The sequence below is a fragment of the Chrysemys picta genome, chromosome 3, assembly GCF_011386835.1.
Source record: "Chrysemys picta bellii isolate R12L10 chromosome 3, ASM1138683v2, whole genome shotgun sequence".
NCBI classification, from domain to species: Eukaryota; Metazoa; Chordata; order Testudines; family Emydidae; genus Chrysemys; species Chrysemys picta.
The window spans coordinates 140240486-140262646 of NC_088793.1; the positions used below are offsets into that span (position 1 = coordinate 140240486).

Genomic DNA, 22161 nt, shown 5'->3' on the forward strand with positions numbered 1-22161 from the left:
GAATCCCAAAAACAAGAGTAAAATGAATTTATTTTATTGCAAACAAACGTCTAAAGTTAAATTTCTCTCCACCTACTTTTTTAAAGAGAAAAAAGGAATCAGCAGGCTTAAGGAGATACACCCATTTGAGAATTGACATGATTAAAAATTAAGATATAAAAATGGGTGACTCACAGTTTCATTAAGCTTACAAAAATGGTGGAGTAACTACTACAAGCACACTAGGTATACAAGTATTTTGGGGGAAAAGGGGTTATACAGACACACAGCTAACTTCATATAGATCCCATTAGACAACTGGATTTACAACAAGTTTTGTTTAATAAGAAATGGGCAAAGCCAGCTTCTTTTCAGAATCAAAATGCAGAACAAATGGAAAAGAATTCATGGTGTTGTACCTTCACAAGTTTGAGCCTTCACAATTAATGCAACCAAGTTTTACACTTTAAGAGCTCTTCTACATGCACTCCACCTTCACTATTTAAGCTCCAGGTTTCCTCTTTTGCCCCCAAGTTTTGCTGAACTCCAAATGTTATAAAACCTTTCTAGTTATTGCCAGAAACTTTTGCTTATCCCAATCCCTCCACCCAGAAACTGCCATAGAGAGGATGGAGTGTAATATGAGCCATTACATAGTCTCATGATATTCATGAGAGGGCCACTAATGAGCCTCTACATGAATCTGGTTGCTAACATTTCTATTCAATTGTGACAATGACTCACGACTGTTTCCCTAGAAATTGGGGGAGGGAGGAAAAAGGAGAAAATTCTTTAATAAAAAGACACCAGGTACAAAGCAACGTTTTACATTTTGTTGTGGTAAAAAAAAAAAAGTCACATTTTACAGATAAAAATGTAGAACCCTGAAAATACTGACACATTCTCTTATCGTGCACAATGCTGAGGTTCTCTTACGAATCACTTTAAAAACTGCAATTAAAAATGTACAAAAAAAGAAAAGAAAAAAAAATCAACCCACAAAGCTTCTAAAAAAGGAACCCGCAGGCACTTCCTCTTGTGGAATGTTTAAAAAGTTAGCCTACTAAAGAAAACAGTCGACTTCTTGTGAAGGTTTTGGAGAAATATGTATCAGTTCGTTTATTTGGGTATTCAATAATATTCCTTGGTGATAATGCTGACTCCATGGCTTCTGACCCCAGAATTGCTGCAATAGATGGATAAATAATAATTAATTTTGAACCATAACCAGACATTACTCACAGCTCACTTTCCTGCATTAAATACATATTACAAGGAAAATTAAGATGACAAGCTAACTAACCAGGGAAGAAGAACAACTTTCCAGTTGGCAGTAATATCTGAACTGTGTAAAAGAAACAGGAGGCGTCATATTGTTTAATGTAATGCCATATTGAGAAGAAACCAAATATATTGACAGCCATTATAATCAATAAGCCACAGCTGAAATGCAAAATATCCTAGACTTTGAGACAACTTTGCACAGCATTTTCACACATGTGAAGTGAGTGAGTCAATTCCTAAGGACTTAAAGAAAAGTCTCAGAAGTTACTTACACCCTGCTGCCACTGGTTGTAGCCCTGAGATTGGTTTTTGTAGCCACGATTATTTCCCCTTCCTCTGAAATTCTGCAACAAGAAGGTGTTTTTAGAACACGACAACATCAGTTGTAGGCCACATTCCAGAAGGGTATGCATGAGAATCCAAGACTTACCAGTGCACCTATCATGGTACAAACCTTACAGAGATACTGAAAAGCTCTTAAAATGCTTACATTTCTCTCCATTGTTTCAGAAGATTTATATTTGGTGAGGGTGGGTGGTTTTGGATTTGATAGGTTTCATAAGCCAGTAGCTCTCAAACTGCTGCTGCTGGTGGTGGTCTGAAGACCAAGCCAAATCCAGTTTTGGCTTGTTTCCAGCTGGCTAATTCTATTCAGACAACTATAAATACAAATATGTTCCTATTCTTTCATGTAAGCAACTGTTGCAGTCGCCACAAAGAATATTATGTGATCAGGCAAAGATATGGTTTATTTAATAATGAATGAGAGAAAAGGGTGGTGCACAGAGTTTGGGATGCAAGCCACACTATGGAAGTGTACTTAAGAATTTTCACTATATTGGAAGAAATGCAGCATTCTGGTTTAACATCAAGTATTTGGGAAGTTTCTCAAGTAAGTCTATATAGCTTGGGCTCCATCTGCTGGCTCTTTCAAACAGTCCAAGATAAGCCAACATAAAACTTTTGAATGCCTGCACTGAAGTCTGTCGATTTTGAAGGAGTAGCAATTAAGTTCCATTGGTGCTGTTAAGATCACAAACAGCTATTATGAAGATCCTCAGAATACTTAACTTAGTGCATGATGCATCAGATCAGCCCCCAAAATTGGGATACATTTGTCCTCACACATCATACAAGTGACATGGCCACTCTTAAACCATGAGCAGTGCACATATTGTGTTGTAGTGCTTGAAACAGTTAAAATTCATATTTCCTTTTTGCATCCCTTTTGTTACTAAACTTTCTCCTTCAGTTACATTTCACTTTACTTGCATTAATGTGAGGGGAACCTTGCATATCTGTACATCTTGGGAGATACTAGGGACAGTGTACATGGAACACAGTCCCTCGTGTTATTTTTCATGTCTTGGTAGTCTGGATATGGTAGCTCCTGTAATTTTGAGCCTACATATGCCTCCACATATTCCATAGAACAAGTACATTCATTTACTGGGTTACTGCTATTAAATTTGTGAAAATGCTTTCTTAGTTATGTATTTTTTCAGAAGCATTTTACACAGGTGCTGTCCCTTTCACTTAAAAATTCTATGTGAACACTTCTATTAAACCAGTTAACTGTTAATGTAGGAAGCTCGTGCTTCCTACCTTCCCTCCTCAGGTGTGGCAGGGGCAGCAATGAACTGCCTTAACTGCTGTTGGGCACCAAAGAACTAGTGGTGGAAGAGTGGATAGTGAAGTGCTTAGACCAGTGATTGTAGCTTTCAAACACATGGAAAATACCTTGTGGGAATGTAATGAAAAATTCTGCTGCAGTGTGCTTAGACTGCAAAAACAAGAGCTCTAAATTTCTTCTGATTTAACAGGAGCAAGCAAAGGCTTAAAATCTTGCCAATTATACCAGATGCACCAGCTCGAAGAACGTTTAATAAAAGTTTGGTACCATGTGTGTTAGCAAGTGCCAAAATTACCTAAAATAGACAGGCCTTTTAAACACAAACTCACCATACCACTATCACAGGAGAGTTGTTTTTTTTAAAAACTGAATCAACATGCTTCAACCTGCAAATTTGTAAATTACCACTGCAATCTTTCAAATAAGACATTGCCTTAAATGCCTGGTAAGTCAGCTTTAGCACACCTACAGAATGCATTACCTACCTGGTTGTAGTTCCCCCTGTTGGGCATTCCACCTCTGTTATAGTTTCCTCTGTTTGAGTAACCACCTCTGCTTGGAAAGACAGGGCCACGAGGGTATGGATAGCCAATTGCCCCACCACCGCCACCTCCTCTCTGAGGCATATTGCCACCTCTCCTGTTGTATCCACCACGGTTCCCAGGGACTGTGGAAGAAAAAACAAAAACATGCATTTGTTAGACAACTCTTTCTTATATGAAAACTATTGTCTGATATAGCAGACATCTCTCAAATCCTAGGATTTACACATACTACATTTTTAAGGAAGATTTGTTTTGCCTAATGGATTTGGATGCCAAGCCCACTGGCTTCAAATGAAAAAGAATGCCTGAATAGGAAATTTCTGATACCTATCTAATTGATTAAAACATCCAGAGACACCAATGTACTGCAAAACCAAAACACCAAATCCAAATGTGAAAATTCAGCAGCAGTGTCCTTGACAAGCCATATGAATACAGTATAGGATCTCTAGTTCCCTCTTAAATTAGTCCATAATTTAAGTTACCCAGTCTACCGTTCATTAGCCCGTTCGTTTATAAGCCAATCCCCCAAAATGGATTAAGTAAAAATAGCAAAAACTGCATTACCCTTTCATAAGCCGACCCTATATTTCAGGGGTTGGAAAACTTTGGCTCCCAGCCCGTCAGGGTAAGCCACTGGCAGGTCGGGATTATTTATTTAAAAACTTGGACTGTTCCGAGGCACGGAACCCTTCAGCTCCCCGTGGCCACGGTTCGCCATTCCCAGCCAATGGGAGCTGCGGGAGTGCCACTTCAGGGAGCTGAGCGGCTCCGTGCCTGTGAACGCTCCAGGTAAACAAAACGACAATGTATTAGATATTCAATTCAATGATTCCATAGTTTAAAGTCATCAAATTTTGGTGTAGACCTGTTTATAAGTCGACCCACGCTCTTTGATGTGTCATTTTTACCAAAAATATTCGGCTTATGAACAAGTATATATGGTAGTTGGCAAAATATTTTGCTAATGTCTTGACTTCCTCTTCAAGTATATTTGGAGTTGAAGTCAAGCTTTCCCCAGCATAAAGGTAATGAACCAGTTACAGTCAAAGGTTAACACCAAAGCCAGAAATGACTATAAAGTTAACAGGTCTGTTTCTAGGCCTACCTCCTCCCCTGAAGTTGCCGCGCATGTTGAATCCTCCACGTCCTCTCTGGCCACCTCTGTTAAACTGATTTTTACCACTTTTTTTGTTGCTCTTCTTTGAGCCAGTATTCTGTTTCTTTTCAGGAGGAAGAGATTTTTTACTTTCTTCTTTATATTGTTCCAAGAGCTTCTCAGCCTCCTCTTTCTGTAATTCTACATAGGTTATTTCATCAAAACATTCTGCTACCTCCGGCAGTGTGAAGTTTCCTATAAAGGAGAAAACCCTGGATGTTCAGAATACCCATTGAGATAAAATTAAACCCTTTACTCACTCCTCCTCCAAGAGCAGGGACAAAATTCCAGAAACCGAATCACTGAATATGAAGACAAAACTGAGGAGCGGTAAGTGAAGCAAACAGTTCACCAAGAAGTTGCTAATACTATCCAAAGCTAGAAAATATTCTGCCTATTAATTTTTTGAAACCTGCACTCAGAACAAACATCAATGTCTGCCAAGCATGTTTAATTTTTTTTTTTTTTATAAATAGGGCACTTTATGCCACGACAGCTTTGTGCATCTGCATGGAGCATATCAGCATGACTGAGTAGTGTTAAGGACTGCAGCAGAGGGAACACACAATATAGTGTTGTCTTACAAAGCTACAATAGTCTTCCAGTTTCTAGGTTTTAGTGTAACTGTTTTAAGGTAAGCAAATTTGAAGTCTAAAAATTTACATTATCCCTTTAAACAGATACTCAACATCCTAAAACACAGTATAGGATTATGTTCCATGCCTTTCATTTTGAGAACTGCATGCTCTGGAAGATCTTTTCCCTCCACCTCTGCCTTCTTTTGTGTTCTTTGCTTGTAGTCTTCATCTTTTGGGCAAACAACAACTGCTTTGCGCTGGAAGCCTGCAAACAGGCACATTTTTCTCCTCTGCGCAGCTGCAGACACATTTGTCTGAAAAAAATGCAGTAACTTACTACACGTAGCTGTCATTGTCAGAACTAAAGGAAGTTAAACTTATGGTGTATAAATTTCATCTCTACAAGAGCTTGCAATGACTTTTACATGTAAGTGGAAGGAAAGATGTAGCATGGTGCAACTTTACAAAAATCTTACACTCTTTGGATGTGAACACTATTTCCCTCAACACCCCACAATTTTGGAGAAAGCTTAAATTATGACATATGAAGTGATTAAAAATGCTTGTAGTACAGTTCAACCTTTGGCCTCCTCAATGAGGTAAGCAGGAAAAGTGGAAGAGCGCAACAAACAGCTGCTAGATTCTAAACCTGAATCCCACTTAGTTATTGCCATTCTAATTTAAAAATTAAATTTCATACACTGTAACTTATACCTGATCCAAAATGAAGTTCCGCTTTTTACGAGCGGCAATCTCAATGAACTTGCCAAGACACTGTGGAGCTCTCTGCAACAGTGTGTTAAGTTTTCCAGTGTCAGCCATCTGCCGCTTAAAACCTGCAACCTACAGAAACATATTCCAAAGTTATAGTAGTACTCCTCCTGTTGCTGACCTATTCCTTTGTTAAGTGCTTTTATCTGGCATTGAAGGCTTAATTTTTTTTAAGCCAAGTGAAGCATTGCAAACTTATCTGAATTGATGTTCTTAACAATATCCCACAAAAGGAACACTAATTCTTTAAAAAGTCTGCTATGGCAAGTGAGCAATATTCCTCTTTATACTCACTACAGACATCATCCAAAAATAATAATTACTGCATTACAATGCATGTCAGAATTTAGAGGTGTAACCCATCCTCAAGTATTTTTGTCCTGTATTGCTTTTTAAGATATTTCATAACTAGGTCAACCAAAGAAATCTGATTTCTACTAAGAACATATACTACATAAGGTTTAGAAGCCTGCTGTAATTCATACTATATTTACTTTGTTTAGTCAAAATTCCTTAAGCCTCCCAAAACCCAAAGAACTATTCAATACTTTGACATTTAAGATCACAAATAGTATGGGAAAGAACAAAAATCCAAGTGAGCTTTCAACTTTTATAAATCTACTGACAGACCTCAGTCCTGCCACTACTTACCATCATTTTGTCCATAATTGTATTTGTTCCAAGGATATTGTATTTTCCAGGGTTTTCTGCTGCATGTTTGGAAACCCATGTAGTCTTCCCAGCTCCAGGCAAGCCAATCATCATTACCACCTATTATGACATGGTTTAGATTGTTATAGTTTAAGTGGAATGCCAAATATAGAAGCTGTGCTAATTGGCAACTTATCAAAAAATGTTGCCATAATTATGCCAATTATTGCTTTACTTGTTTCATTTAGTTAAATATGGAGAAACATCTGAATGGATCCAAATTGGTAAACTTTATAAAATTTAACGACTTTTAACATCATACGTTACTTGTTTCGAGAACTAGTATCCACACAGATGGCCAAAACTAGTTGTGTGTAGTAAGATTTTCAATAGGATTACTGCAATTAGATTAATATGCTTTAAAAAACCATTAGTTCTTTTGAAGAAAACTATCTCACTTACTTCACAGTCTTTCTTTTGTTCAGGTCCCTTTGGTCCTCTAACCCGATCTTCTAATGGAACCTTCTGAATGAAGCTATACTCTTCAGGTATGGGAAAGTAGGGTTCATCCTTCTGACCAAAGTTGAATTCAATTGCACAGTTATGGCAGAGAACATGTGGGAAGAGTGGTCGCCCATCAAGAACTTCCTTACTGATTTTGAATGCAACACCAAGATCCTGCCCATTCTTGGAATATGAGAGTTCCACTTCATCGCCTTCAAAATTCTGTTAATATATGAAACAAAGTTTAACTTGCACTAGTATAAAGACCAAATTAGTAGGAATCCAAGTACTCTGTACATAATCACTTCAAGTTTCCTTTTATCAAGAGTTCATGATGGAATCTCAGTTTCCATTTTTTGTCCGCAATACAAGTAACCAAACTTAATCTTATTTAAAGTTTTGCTAGACATAAAAAAAAATGCAGCCCTTAAGGTAAATGTAGATAAAAGTTATCAAACTTTGTACAATGTCAATGTCTTCCATACAGGCTTTAACTCAGCTAAACATGCATCAAGTAATGTACCAACACTAAGAAAATTAACCAGAATGTTTAAGATACAAGTATCTGGCTCCAGTTTTTTAGAATCAGGTCAGCCTTTCCCACATAACTAAGCCAGAAAATTCAAGTTTCAAAAACATAAAAATAGTGGAAAACTTACAGCAAAACACGCAATCACATCATTTTCATCAAACTTCTCACCAAAGTCTTCAGTCTCACAATTGCATGTCTTTATTCCTTTTAGAGAATATCCATAAGAAAATTCTTCTTCACCTGGTGAAAGAAAAAGACAACTTAAAAACTACAGTGACTAGCTACAATCTTGTGTTCTAGATTAACTACTTTTAAAGGAGTTGTCAACATTCTAAAAAAAAAAAAAAAAAAAAAAAAAAAAAAAAAGAATATATTCATTCAAATGAACTGTGCTGTGTCTCATTTTGCATTTACTTCACCACAGGCCATTATCTAGTAGGAGTTCCAAAACAAGAGGGGAAAAAAAAATGCAGCTAGACATCAAAACAAATAAATCAGATATTCCAAATTACTCTAAGGCCATCTGTTTTCCAGCATTTTGTTCTTTTAAATATTTCTAGTATTAAAAAAATTTAGATCATAGATTGTTACATCCTTGAAGTTCTTGGCCTTCTCTACTCACTCTAGTAATGAGCTACAGTTCCTGAATTCTACCTTACGAACTGTCAAAATGGACTACATCTTTAGTTTTTAAAACACATTTGACTTTTACTGAAACGAATTAGATGGCAGCTAAGAACTATCTTTAAGAAGGAGCCTATACCATCACCAGATGCTGCTCCAAATTACTATTCATTCAATAGTGAACATTTCAACAAGCGCAGTAGACAGGTATTAAAACTTTATCTTAAATTCTGAAAAATAGTTTGTACACCAGCACACCTTTAAAAATACTAGTTTACAGCTGCTGCAGCAGAAACAGATGGAACTCAAACGTTCTACAAAGATGGCGCCTCACCAACAATGGTGGGTGTTTAAATATTTAGACAGCAGAATACTAGGAGAATAATTTCCTTTCATCCAGTAGAATATTCTTCCCTCCTACCCACTTTCAAAAGTGAAAGAATTTTGGTAGCATCACCACATAATTCTTTATTTTCCTATTAATAATTCTGAGAGTAATACCCTTTTCTTTCTCTGGACTTGTGCCAACATACTTAGCAATCTGCTCTTCAAGTCAGTCTTGTGCCAGGTTATATGCAGAGCAAAAATTATACAGAATTATTCTACATAGCTGATGCTTTTTATCATTAAGAGGGAGGCACAGCTCTTGCGAAGTCAAGAGCCCTTATACCTTGGTCCAAGAAGTGTATCCTCCTTTCAAAGCCACTGTCTTCACAGAATCACTTGATACAATGCCTATTTTAAGTGTGTTTAGGAGGCATCACCAACAGTAAAAAAAATAAAATAAAATAAAAAGCCTATACAGATTTAGTTACTCCATAAGAAGTGAGGTGGTCATCAAAAAAAGGCTGAATGCCTTTTAGCTAAATTTAAATAATACTGACTGACATATTTTGAAGTCTTACCAAGCAACATTCCACTTGTATTCAGTGACCAGCCAACCCGCACTTCATGTATGTCAATGTCTTTTGTATACAGATGTTTAACAGGAATCTTCTCTGTAACCTGTTTTTAAACAAAAATTGATTAAAAAGTGAAATGAAACAAGACAGATTCCTGAAGATAATATTTTGCATCACCTCTTAATACAGGCTTCAAAATATTAAGTACAAATAAGAGCATACTACATTTTCAGGTATTACTGGGGGGAGGGTTGGAGTGGGGAAAGAGTTAAAGTAGTCTTGAGTTAAAACTTTCTGGAACTACAAGTCAGCTACCAAGTACTTATATCTTCTGGCTAAGGATGTAAAGGTGCGTATGATTTCAAGAGCTTTGTTTATGGAGAGGTTGGGACATTTGAAGTATAAGGAGCCCTTCTAACTTTAAAATTAGTATTATGTTGAACAAAAAATTCAGTCGACTTTTCTGCATGGTAATATGTCAGTACTCTGCATGCATAAAAAAGTGAACATTATTCTAGCCAATACGGTACAGATTAAAGTGCAATATTACATGAAGAAATTAAGCCAGTGTTTTGGCTGTAGTGATACAAGGACAGTTTAAAGCTTAACAGTATTTCTTTTATAGCAAGGGACTGATAGCAAACAGCTCTTTAGGCAAATATTATGAGTACCAGCGTTTGCAGAACTTATGCTTTGTTTAAAGACGTATTACTCTTATGATTACAAAGAAGAAAAAAAAAACCACCCTTAAGTCCCCATAAATGTGTAAGATAGCTAGCTGCCATATATTTGCTGCTGCTCAGAGCTTCGCCAAGCTGTATCAAGTGAAGACTAACCAGAATCCTCTGCTCTTCAAAGTCATATAAGCAGAATGACGCTGACGACGTCAGACAAGACAATTGGAGCTGCAGCAGTAATGGCAATGTCAGCAGGCACCAAGAATAATTCATTAAGGGAGCCTGGGTAAAAGGAGATACCCACCTACCAACCCTTGCAGCAGCCAGGAGGCCTAAGGGCACTGCATGAAACAACAAAAAGCAACTAGAATTGTGAATGGGGTGCACGAAAGGAAAAGGCCTAAGAATTTAAGGCATAAGCTGGAGGCAGTAAACCACGACAAGGACCAATACCTGGTAGTAATTTCAGCACCCACCCCTTTCCCGGCAGGTGGGAAGTGTTGGCTTCAGCTAGGAGACGGAGTCCTGACTATTAGTTGTCTGGTAAAATTACCAACTCCTGTGGCGTAAGCAGATGACTGGGTATGGCCAGGAATGAGATTGCTGGGTTAAATTACAGTTAAATACAGTACCATTTCATTCCTTTAGACTGTAGGTGGTCTTGGCTAGTTGGTGTCAGGTAAGTTTTTCCAAGCCTTGTTTATAGCTACATGATTCAAATGTAAATCTCTGCATTTTGTAGAGTCTTTGTATAAAAGGAAGCATTTTTGCCAATTAAGTGTGTTATTTTTCATGTTTTAAATAAAATTGTTCCTCTGGTCTATAGAGAAAGATTAAAAATCCCTATGCTCTGGATTTATCCTATCTGATCTAGCTACAATTGAATGGAATTACATTTTTGTAAAATTCCTGCTATACCATGATGAGCAATAAAGTTTTTACACATGCTCAAGATCATTCCCCACTAAAACAGTAATAATCTGATTTACCTTCATTTCAAAGCAGACTTTGCCTGTAGAAACTCCATAGGAAGCTCTCCCTCCAGCCCAGAGAAAGGCAAAACTTTCCATGGTCAGAGAGGAAGCACTAAAACGGTCTCTTGAGATTTTAAAATGCAAGTCGCAGTTATCTGTCAATATAATAAAAATCATACTGTTTACTGCTATTCATATGTATGTTTGAAATTTAAACAGATTAGTTCATAAATATTGTTAAGTATGGATGTCTAATTTTGGGAACTTAAATAGGTGATTTGACTTTCAAAAGTGCCAAGCAGTTGATTGCAAGTGGGCTCAGAACTCATGAAATTATTTAGATGCCCGGATATAACTTTAGATGCAACTTTAGGCACTCATGTTAGAAAATTTTGGTATACAATTTATTAAATTTAGTTACAATTAATTTCAGAAAGTTCTATATCGTTTTCAGTATTTATTTTTTTCAAAGTTATTCCATATGAGGCATGACCGGAACACAGCTCTCCTGCTCCTGGATATGGACACTTCAATAAACCAAGTGGTTTGCTAAATATTGGTGGGGTACTTTCCCAGCCCGAAGTTTCAGATAGCTGATCAACCAGAAAGCCCCGAGGAAGCCTGATGAGTGTGTTCTGAATCAGTTTTACACATTTATTGAAGTTTCCCAATTTCCTATAAAAATCTGCTGCTAGTGAGTCTACACACCACTGTTTAAAGTTTATTTCTAATTTCTATTTACCATGTGGTGTAACAAAGGTAACTGTTTACAGGCAGACATTAAAAATAGCCTTAAACACTGACAGGTGCTAACAGTTTATACAACAGGCTCTAAAGAACAATATTAACAAGATACAAACAAGTACCAAAAGCTCTATATATGTGATTGTCTACATTACTAACAAGTAGCCATATTAATTTAGCCAATTAAAATAAAATACTCCAAATCAGATATAGGTAGCTTACACAGGGAGAGCATGGCAGAAGATGATCCTTCAAAATGAGAAAAAAGTGCCACATGGGAAAAAAAACAAAACAAAAACCACACTACTAGTGCACAGTTGGAACCTTAGTCCCAAAAAAGCTGAGGCCAGTAACAGCATGGAAGCCTCTAGAAAACAAAAACAGCATATCTAAAGCCATAACAAGCCAATATACCATGGGGACATGAGGTGTTGGATGCAGCCCTTGAAGTGCCCAAGAATGTACTAGAAGCCACAGCCACGCTAAAATTTAGCGAACTATATATTATCCTGCCCATGTACAAGACTTGCCTTCCCACTTCTATTTAGAACAGCATCTAAACGTTAAAAGTTAACAGTAACCACTCTATGCACAAAGGAACTGTACTGTTTTACACGCTGCATCTTGTGATATTCTTAAAACTAAGAAGTCTTAACAGGACACATACTTTAGGTCTAAGATTTAAGGAGCTTAGTATTACTAGAATTCTCATTTTGTTTGTATGGAATGACCCCCTTCTACCACCATAGTGTTTGCAACTGAAATTTATTTTGTACTAGTAATAAATACTTTTCATCCATAGTTCTCAGAACACTTTCAATACTCTCCACACATTATTGCATACGAACCAGAAAGTGAAACTGATTAGAGATAAACTTGCATAGTTTTGCTTACCTGTTTTGTAAAAACATTTTAAAAATTTTAATTTAGAAAGTTACCACCACTTTGTATGGAAGTGTCAGGAATATATAAACTGGATCAATGTTGCCCAGAGGCTGACACACATAGAAATTTAATGTAATCTAAAAATTGTGGTGGACTCTAGGAAATACAGGCCACCAATACATATGTAGTGTTTCCTCATGCCACTGCTCATATTAAGTTGAAATCTGTGTAAAAATGACTGCACTTCAATGGCATAACTACTTGTGTTCAAGAAAACTAGACCACTACTAGTAGTACAATAAAACCACGGCTATTACTTAGGCACTCTGAAAGGTCTATCATTAAAAGACAGCTGCTTACAACTAGCAGTTTTCAATTAAGAATGAAATCTAGTCTGTCAAGAAACACTATCAAACTGAATTAACTGCTAGGCACTTTCCAAAAAATAAATAAAATTCTAAGTTTCATAATCTACATCTAACAAGTATTCTCTGTTGATGTGACTGTCAATCCAAATTTTCCCAGTTTTAAAGTGAAATATGAAACATTTCTATAATTTTCAGCAATAGTAATCTTAGCATTACTTGCAACACTATGTATGCTACTTTTAGACAAGTGTCATCTAGACTGTTCCCTTTAATGAAAGTGAAGGATATAATTTGCAGCTAACAGACTGGATAAGGTTTCTTTTTAAATTGACATGGTAACTGTCCATTGTGTCAAGGCACTGTAGAAAATATGGTACTGCTTTATACGGAGACCATTAAACGCTAGTGATATGTCATATCTGGAAGAACTAGTCCCATTCCCCACCCCCGCTTTACCCTTAGTGGCAGCACCAAGGGCTCACAAGTTGGTAATTCTCTTCCCTTTGACTTATGCAGAGTAGTAAATTTATAATCACACACAGTTGGAACTGGACATATTAGTGCTGAACTAATCCTGAGACTAATGCACAGCTAATACAAATGACTGATAGGTACAGCTGTACAAAGCTTGTACACAAGTGGGTAAGAATTCTCCATGCATACCAACACATTCCTACTTTGCACTAATGACTAACGACCAATTAGAAGTCAACTAATGGTTTGTTCTAACTTATTAATATCAATGCAAAGACTCCTTATTGTAGAATAGGGCTTAAGCGAACCAAAAAGCAGTTACTTCATCACCATATATACTCTCTTATCAGTGTATTGTTTAATCTTTGAAGTTGTGGTAAGCTGCCTCTTCCCTCCCAAGTTAGAAAGGCTGTACAGTATAACAGAGCCAGTACATACCATTTCATAATCAAGTTCACAATTTAAATCAGCCCACTGAGTTTCTTCACTTGGTTTATGCCCTCACTGTACATCATTCTCCTAACTTTGAATCTCATTTGTTAACACCTGTTTAGTAATTGGTGAACATTTTGGAATGCCTTAGTTATAGATTTGATATACCCCTTTGCAATATACATCCTGAAACCCCTCCCCCCAGCCCCCAGCAAAACCAGGGGTGATTTTTTAAAGTTTAAAAGAAACACCATACAGGGAATAAAACAAAGTAAAGCCTTTCAGGCTCTCTTCATATATCATAAAAAGCAGAAAAATGGCACAAGCTCATTCTAAAGTCCTTCACAGGTAACTTTTACTGGTGAGTCAACCTGCATGTTCCTACTACAGTTCAGCAAGCTAGTTAAAAAAAAAAGGGGGGGGGGGGGCGGGGGGCAGGGAACTTGTCACTGGAGTCAAAAAAGCAGATATACTTACAAGTATCAAGACAAACCATTGTGTCATCAAACTGTTCATCTTCCTCTTCAACAGGTGGTTGAGGAGATTTGGCCCTAAAAACCAACAGAATAAATGTTGATACATTTTCCTTAATAATGTTTTTTTACAAAGCGTAATTAATACCTAGCTTTTAGGGCTTTTCATCGATAGACCTCTAATAATATTTAGTGCTTTGAAGTTTCACTACCTGCTGTACTTGTTTTCCTCAATGTATTCAAAATATCCCCGGCCATGGTCTTCACGTGGTCTCTTCACACCTCGCTTTTTATCACCAGCTTTTTGTTGTTCTGTTTTAGTATCTCCTACAGAAAGTAATTTAAATGAAAAAAAATGTTTAAGGTAGGTCCTGTGGAGAAATGCATTTTAATTTGTACATTAGTATTTCCCTAAGCCTTAGGTCTCCAATTAAAATTTAAGAGCACACCACCTAGCTGCCATAAAATTATACCAGCATAGAGATCTCTTAAAATTAGAGAAAAATAATAATAAAAATTATGCAAACTTGTCCTATCTGCAGCACTACCGTCTGACCATTATTGAAAGTTACTTCATGAATTGTCAGATCTGTGAAAAATAATCTGACCTCATTTATACTGTCCCTGCACAGAGAAGACACCTGCTGCGTTCAGGGCACAGAAAGGTTAAGCAGAAAGGAGACCAGTAACTCATTGCATTAAATAGATCATTTACATCTATCTTCCTTCCCCTCCCCCACCCCCTCTCCGTAGAGCACACTGGAGCTGCGCACAAGGGCACTACAGAACTGCAGCGCCTCCCTTTCCGCATGGCCAGGCGCAGCTTGGCGGCGGGGGCCGCTCTGCATGGGGCCTGGCCGCAGGGAAGGGGATTCCGCCTCCATTGTACCGAACGTTCCAAAAACGCGATCCCGAGGAGCAGGCAGGCCGGAAGCAACGTCACGCCGCGAAGCGTTCGTTTGCACAATACAGCGCGCCCCAGCGGCCCCTCCGTAACCGCCCCTCCCCCACGGCGCAGCAGCCCCTTCCCCTCGCCCCCCCGCCACGCTCGGAGACTGGCGCAACGGTCCCGCCCTCGCGCAGTGACCCCACCTGCCCGAGACCCCCGCCCGCAGCGCGGGGCCCGGCGCAGCCGCTGCGGGGAGACATGCGGCGGGGAAAGGGGCGCGCATCCCATCGCCGGCGGGGAAGGGCCCGGATCCCTCACCCCGGAAACCGCCCCCCCCCCGCGCCCGGCCCCTCAGCCCCGGGGAGGGAGCTGCGGCCCGGCCACACACTCACCCCCGACTGCCTGGGCCCCGGGGCGGCCGCCTCCGCCGCCGCCTTCCGCTTTCTTCTTGTCCTGCTGCTGCGGCTGGTACTTGGCGGCGGCGGCGGCCGGGTCGGCAGGAGCCGTTGCCGGGGGTCCCGAGGCGCCGCTTTTCCCGGGCGCCTCCTTGGCGGGCCCCCGCTGCTGGGGCTGCAGGAGCGGCGGCGGCTGCTGCTGCGGGGGCTGCTGCTCCCCGTGCCCGTTGGCGTCGCCGGCCGCGGCCTCCTCCTCGTCGGCGAGCTCGTCCTCCCCCTCCTGGAAGCCCTGGTCGTCTCCGTTCTCATCCTCCTCTTCCTCCTCCTCCGAGCCGCCCGCCTCCTCCTCCATCGGGCCGCCCCCGGCCCCCGCCCGCTCGCCGTTCTCCTCGCCCAGCTCCATGGCGTCGCCATCGGCCGCCTCCATCCCCTCCTCGTCGTCGTCCTCGACGGTGGAGGCCGCGGCCTGGTCGGGGCCTCCCTCCTGGCCGATCTCGGCCGCCTCCCCCTCCATGCTGCCGTTGCCGGGCTCGGCGGCGCTGCTGGCGGGGCCTCCCCCGCCGGCCTCCTCTTGGTCTAGCGCGGCCTGGAGCCGCTCCATGAGGTCGGCCTTGAGGCCCTTGTCGGAGAGACGCCGCTTTTTCAGCTCCTCCTTCAGCTCCGACACCTTCAGCTTCTTCACGTTGACGGGCGAGCAGCTCATGGCGGCGGCGCGGTGCCTGGCGGCGCTGGGCTCGGTCGGACGGCGGCGCTGGGTCGAGGCCCCGGTGGGACGCGGGTGGGTGGGTGGCGCGGCTGGTTCGTGCGGCTGCGGCAGCTGCAGAGCGGACCCGCCTGGCGCCAAATCCTTTCACCGAGCTCGCGAGGGAGAGACGCGCCTCGCGGGGCCGCGCACGCAGCTCTGCCCGCCCCGCCCGCGCACGCAATATACCCCCTCCCTCCCCCTCTACCGTAAATACCGCCAAGCGCCTCTCCAACCCCACTACCGTAAATACACGCCCCAGCGCATTCAACCTTGCCTACCCCCAGCTTTTCCAGCGCCACAAAGGGGCAGGTATGAACCCTTCACGGGGCAGGAGGAACATGACTAGTGCTCTTAGCAAAGAGCTACTGATGTTACTTGTGCCTGTACCACTGGCTGAGTATGACCTTGGGCAAGTTCCTTCCCTGCTCTGTGCCTTGCCCCCCCCATCTGAAATATACAAAGGTAGGTGGGTATCATCATCCTTAAAGCACCAAAGGCCCTGGCCCCGAAGTGCTATATCAGTAGTAGCTATCAGCACTAATTGATAATGATTATAGACAGGAGCAGTGGAAGTGTGGCTGACTAGTAAACTGCAGCCTACAACCCTGCAGTGTCCATTTAAACCTAAGGGGGAAGGGAGGCTGTAGTCTCCCCTTCCAAAAGGGTGAATTGGAGTATTGTGTCCCTGCCCCAGGAAGCTTTGTTGTCCCTATCTACATCATCCATTAGAAAAATTAAAAAAAAATATAGAGTTAGTCTGTGGAACTGAAGGCTCCAATCCTGTGAGCTGATCGATGTGCATGAACCTCTGTGCCTGCATCGATGTCATAGAATCATAGAAGATTAGGATTGGAAGAGACTCAGCAGGTCATCTAGTCCAACCCCCTGCTCAAAGCAGGACCAACCTCAACTAAATCATCCCAGCCAGGGATTTGTCAAGTCAGGCCTTAAAAACCTCTATGGATGGAGATTCCACCACCTCCCTAGGTAACCCATTCCAGTGCTTCACCACTCTCCTAGTGAAGTGATGTTTCCTAATATACAACCTAGACCTCCCCCACTGCAACTTGAGACCATTGCTCCTTGTTCTGTCATCTGCCATCTCTGAGAACAGCCGAGCTCCATCCTCTTTGGAACCCCCCCTTCAGGTAGTTGAAGGCTGCTATCACATTCCCCCTCACTCTTCTGCAGACTAAATAAGCCCAGTTCCCTCAGCCTCTCCTCATAAGTCATGTGCTCCAGCCCCCTAATCATTTTCACTGCCCTCCGCTGGACTCTCCAATTTATCCACATCATTGGGGGGGGGGGGGGGAAGAGAGCAAAGCTGGATGCAATACTCCAGATGTGGCCTCACCAGTGCGGAATAGAGGGGAATAATCACTTCCCTCGATCTGCTGGCAACACGCCTACTAATGCAGCCCAATATACCGTTAGCCTTCTTGGCAACAAAGGCACACTGCTGACTCATATCCAGCTTCTCCTCCACTGTAATCCCCAGGTCCTTTTCTGCAGAACTGTCGCTTAGCCAGTAGGTTCCCAGCTTGTAGCAGTGCATGGGATTCTTCTGTCCTAAGTGCAGGACTCTGCACTTGTCCTTGTTGAACCTCATCAGATTTCTTTTGGGCCAATCCTCCAATTTGTCTAGGTCACTCTGGACCCTATCCATACCCTCCAGCGTATCTACCTCTCCCCCCCAGCTTAGTGGGGGGAGAGGTTAGTCAGTTAGGTTCCCTAAAGGGTCTGCCTGCACAGATTGGCTCACAGGATCAGAATCCAAGTGCAGACTCCAATGACCACACCTATTCAGTATGCAGAGTTCACACAAGCATGCTAGGAGCCAAGCTCCTGGATCTAAGACCTTGTCTACACACAAAAGCAGTGCCCCCTTAATCATAACAGCATAGTTATACCAGTAAACCCTTTTTAGTGTGGGCAGTTATACCAATATGAAGGTGCTTAGACCAATATAGTTTAGGCCTTGTCTACACTAGAAATGTTATGCTGGTACAACTCAGGGCTTGTCTACACTACTGCATGGGGTCGATCTAAGATACGCAACTTCAGCTACGTGAATAGCGTAGCTGAAGTTGACGTACTTAGATCTACTTACCGCGGTGTCTTCACTCCGCTTGCGCTCCTCGTTCTGGTGGAGTACCAGAGTCGATGGGAGAGCACTCAGCAGTCGATTTATCGCATCTGTACTAGACACGATAAATCAACCCCCGCTGGATCAATCGCTGCCCACCGATCCAGCGGGTAGTGTAGACAAGCCCTCAGTCAGATATGGGTGTGATTGTTTACCGATATAGTTATGATAGTATAACCCCTAATATGGACACAGTTATACTAGCATAAAAGCTAGCATATACTAGTTTATACTGGTATAGCCGATTTTCTTTCCTGAACTAGAATAATCAATCACTCTCTCCCTCCCCCTCTCTATATATAAAGCTTTTATACCAGTGTCAGTGCATCCACTCTAAGGGTGTTGTATAGTTAAAATAGTACTGGTATAATTAAATCAGTACAATTTTTGTTTTTATAAAACCCCTCAGATTACTGTTCTGTCTTCAGATAAATTGAATCCATCCTGGTGGGAGAGGACTCTGTACCCACCAACCCAGTTGACTATCAAAGGGCCCTTGACACCATCCCCATCACAAACATGTTGAGGTGGCAGCAGCAAGGGCTAGCTCCTCCACACACAGAGTCTGTAAAGATTAGAAAAAGATCAGGGCTACCACAACCTTTTCCCTCGTATTGATGAAGGTTAATACCTTTTACATCAATTTAGCAGCTCTAAGTCAACCCTAAAATGGGTGCCTCGTATCAATCTGGACCAGCTAAAGAGAGGTAAAAGGTGTTTGGCCTTTCCCCTAGTATAGATGCAGGCTTTGTTTGGTCAGGGTTAGTCAACAGAGATAATCTAACCTTAATCTTTTCATCTAGACAAACCCAGGTACTCTGCTGAGGTAATATTGGTGTGACACTACTGTTCCGGGCAAGGTGGTGGTGGGGGTTCAGCATTAACCTATTAAAATGAAAGAGCAGTTCAGACCTTACAGAGGCTATGTCTACACTACAAATTCCTTTGATATAATTTAAGTCACTCAGGGGATGTGAATAATCCACACCTCTGAGCGATGTAAATTATACGGACCTAAGTGCCACTGTAGATAGTGCTATGTTGGCGGGAGAGCAGTAGCTATGTCTTCTCCTGCCAACATAGCTACCCCCTCTCATGGAGGCAAGAGTTATTAAATCAATGGGAGAGCTCTCTTCTCTCAGCTTAGAGCATCTTCACCAGAAGTGCTACCAGCACAGCTGCATCAGTGCAGGTGTGCCACTGTAAATGAGGTCATGTAGACATAGCCAGAGCTATTGTTTCAAATGCCTTCCTGAAGTTTGCAAACACTGCATCAGTTTACAAGCCATTTTCCAGGTTCTCTTTGCAACCAGGAAAGGTAGAAACTTTTAAAAAATGAATTAAGTTCTGATATCACATGACTCTACTGAGCGGGGCCCTACACACTAAAGCCATATTCATGTCCTAATCTGGCGCCCATCGAAACAAAAATCATAGCTTCCACCAGGACTTTTACTCCCTAGCCTCAGATCCAAACTTTACATATTGATGGGCTCCTTCTAGCCTAGGCTCTAGATCCTGCCTTAATCCACCCATCAGCACATACATCTATATTTAAAAGGTACCCTCATTTTGACTTAGGGGTATAGGCATACATTGAAGACAATTGTAAAAAAAAAAAAAAAAAAAAAACAAAAAAAAACACGCATCTGCATTTTTCAAGAGATCTGCTCCCTTTACGTATTCAATCATGTCTGCCAACTTTAGTAGCACATTCTTACTGCTTTATACTTGTGTAACCCTGGAGAATCAAAACAGCTAAGAGCTTTCATGCACATCAAAAGATTTACTTACCCCAAAACATTTAAAATTACATGTCTAAAGTTAGGATCCTAAAATAATAGTTAGACACCTAAATAGAAAGTCTAGTTTTACAAAGCCACTTAACACATGCAGCACCCATTGGGAGGTGGGTTGCTCAGCCCCGCTGATCATTGAGCCACTTTTACTTAGCCCTGGTCTACACCTAAAACTTAGATCAATATGGCTACATTACTCAGGGTTGTGAAAAATTCTGACCTAGGCACCCATACAGACACCACTAGCTACTGCCTCTTGGAGTGCTGGATTAACTATAGTGAGGGGAAAAAACCCTTCCAACACTGTAAAGCAAGTGCCCACACTATGGCCCTGCAGCAACATCGCTGCAGCTGTGCTGTTGTAGTGTAGACATGCCCTAAGTTTGGACCAGTAATAAATGCAGGATCAAATTATGCCTACAGTTACACCCGTGCAAAACGATGTTCAATAGATTTTCACAGGTGTAGCTGAGGGCAGGTTTTGGTCTACACCACCTTTATTACTGGTGATTATGTCTGAGGAGAGAACCCAGTTTGATTTTCAAATCCCAGGAGATTGTCTCATTGGCAGTTAGAAAAGTTTTTTTCCTGTAGAAACTGAAAAAAAAATTATATGAAATGATTGAGACAGACAGAACCCCATGTAGCATTTTTTGTACTTTTAAGAGTAGAACCATATTGATGCTAGATATATTATCATACAGTCATTTTGTTAAAGCAAGACAATGTTTTTCCAAACCAAGAGACTCACTAGTCCTGAGTCCTGTAAATGTTTCAGAACTTTAGCTTTTTTTTTTTGGGGGGGGGGGGGGGGGGGCTATTTTAAAAACAAAAAATGTAATTAATGGGGAATATGCTTTCCTCATCCTTCTCTTCTGCAGCTCAGGCAGCCATCCCCAATTTCTGGCCTGCCAAGCACAGAGGTTTTTCCTTATCCAAAGCATTTATGTTTGGAAGATTATGAACCTCTGAAAATAGGGAGTTCTAGTAGAAACTGTTCTGCAACCATAAAACTTACAAAGTTACTCAGATAGCATGACTGATATAAAAACCCAGCATCAATGCTAGTCACAAATCTCTGTATTCTAGACCTTATGTCCCATACCCTTCTGTTGCATGATATAAGACAGCCCTGTGTATTTAAACTGAAAAGGGGACAAGCTTCTATAAATAGACATAACCATCATACCCCAATTTCTTTCTGTGTCTATTTTCCCTTCTACTTATTCTGTACTCATTTTTAAGGTTAGTTATTTTTTCCTTCCCAGACACCCCTCCAAAAGGTACTTTTAAGAGGCTTTTTAAAGCTTATTTCACTCCCTCCTACAGTTTAACTGCTGCCTCCTCCCATTTGATATTGCTATGTACACATTTATTCCTTTAGTCCGGTTTTCCTCATTACTTCATTTGTCAGTCTTCACTTCTCCTCATCTCCTTTCCACTAAACTCCCTTAGTCTCTTCAAATTCCTCTCTCCCATTGACTAGGGTCCTTAGTTTTCATTGCTGTCTGCCCTCCATGTTCCTGGAAGGTCTCTTCCCGCCCCCCAGCAGGAAACATGGAAATGGAAGAAGTAGCAGGACATATCCAGTAGCTCCCACACCCTCATGTACTGTTTGTTAAGCAGTTCTTGCTTAGAGAGTCCAATCAATCATTCAATAGATTAACAAGTTTTAGACTGGGCCCTAAGCGAGTGGAAGCTATGCTGTCTGCTCAGCACCCTATCCCACGCACAACCTGGATTAGACAGACCCACATTTATTTATGTCACTCTGCCTGGCACATGGCAGGGGTCCCATAGGTGTCCAGTAGCAATTCAAACCCTTCTTACAACTTCCATACAGTCAGACAACAGGGGAACTTATCTGTTTGGATGGTTACCATTTCTTAGTTCTGCTCTCTCCCATCTGATATTCTCACCTTTACCCTGCTTCCTACTGAGACATTCAATGATCACTGAGCTATGGAGTCTGACAGCGGTCCACTTCTTTCAGTGTCT

The 22161-nt window shown here is 41.3% G+C and overlaps 1 protein-coding gene across 2 annotated transcripts; it reads right to left on the bottom strand.

Annotated features, from left to right (window-relative positions):
* Positions 1–18: 18 nt before the first annotated feature.
* On the bottom strand, positions 19–16321 carry HNRNPU (heterogeneous nuclear ribonucleoprotein U). 2 transcript variants are annotated; one of them, XM_065589162.1, is made up of 14 exons: positions 15471–16321; positions 14402–14516; positions 14194–14267; positions 10829–10968; positions 9166–9265; positions 7764–7876; positions 7063–7326; positions 6601–6720; positions 5893–6021; positions 5324–5492; positions 4550–4795; positions 3382–3563; positions 1536–1607; positions 19–1165 (listed from the first exon to the last, which is right to left on the bottom strand). In XM_065589162.1, exons 1-14 carry the CDS (start codon positions 16174–16176, stop codon positions 1043–1045), a joined length of 2553 nt encoding a protein of 850 aa, XP_065445234.1. In that variant the 5' UTR covers positions 16177–16321; the 3' UTR covers positions 19–1042. The 2 variants fall into 2 exon arrangements, with proteins under 2 accessions (XP_065445234.1, XP_042704341.2); XM_042848407.2 differs by lacking the exon at positions 1536–1607 and having other exon boundaries at positions 15471–16317.
* Between the last annotated feature and the right edge of the window lie 5840 nt (positions 16322–22161).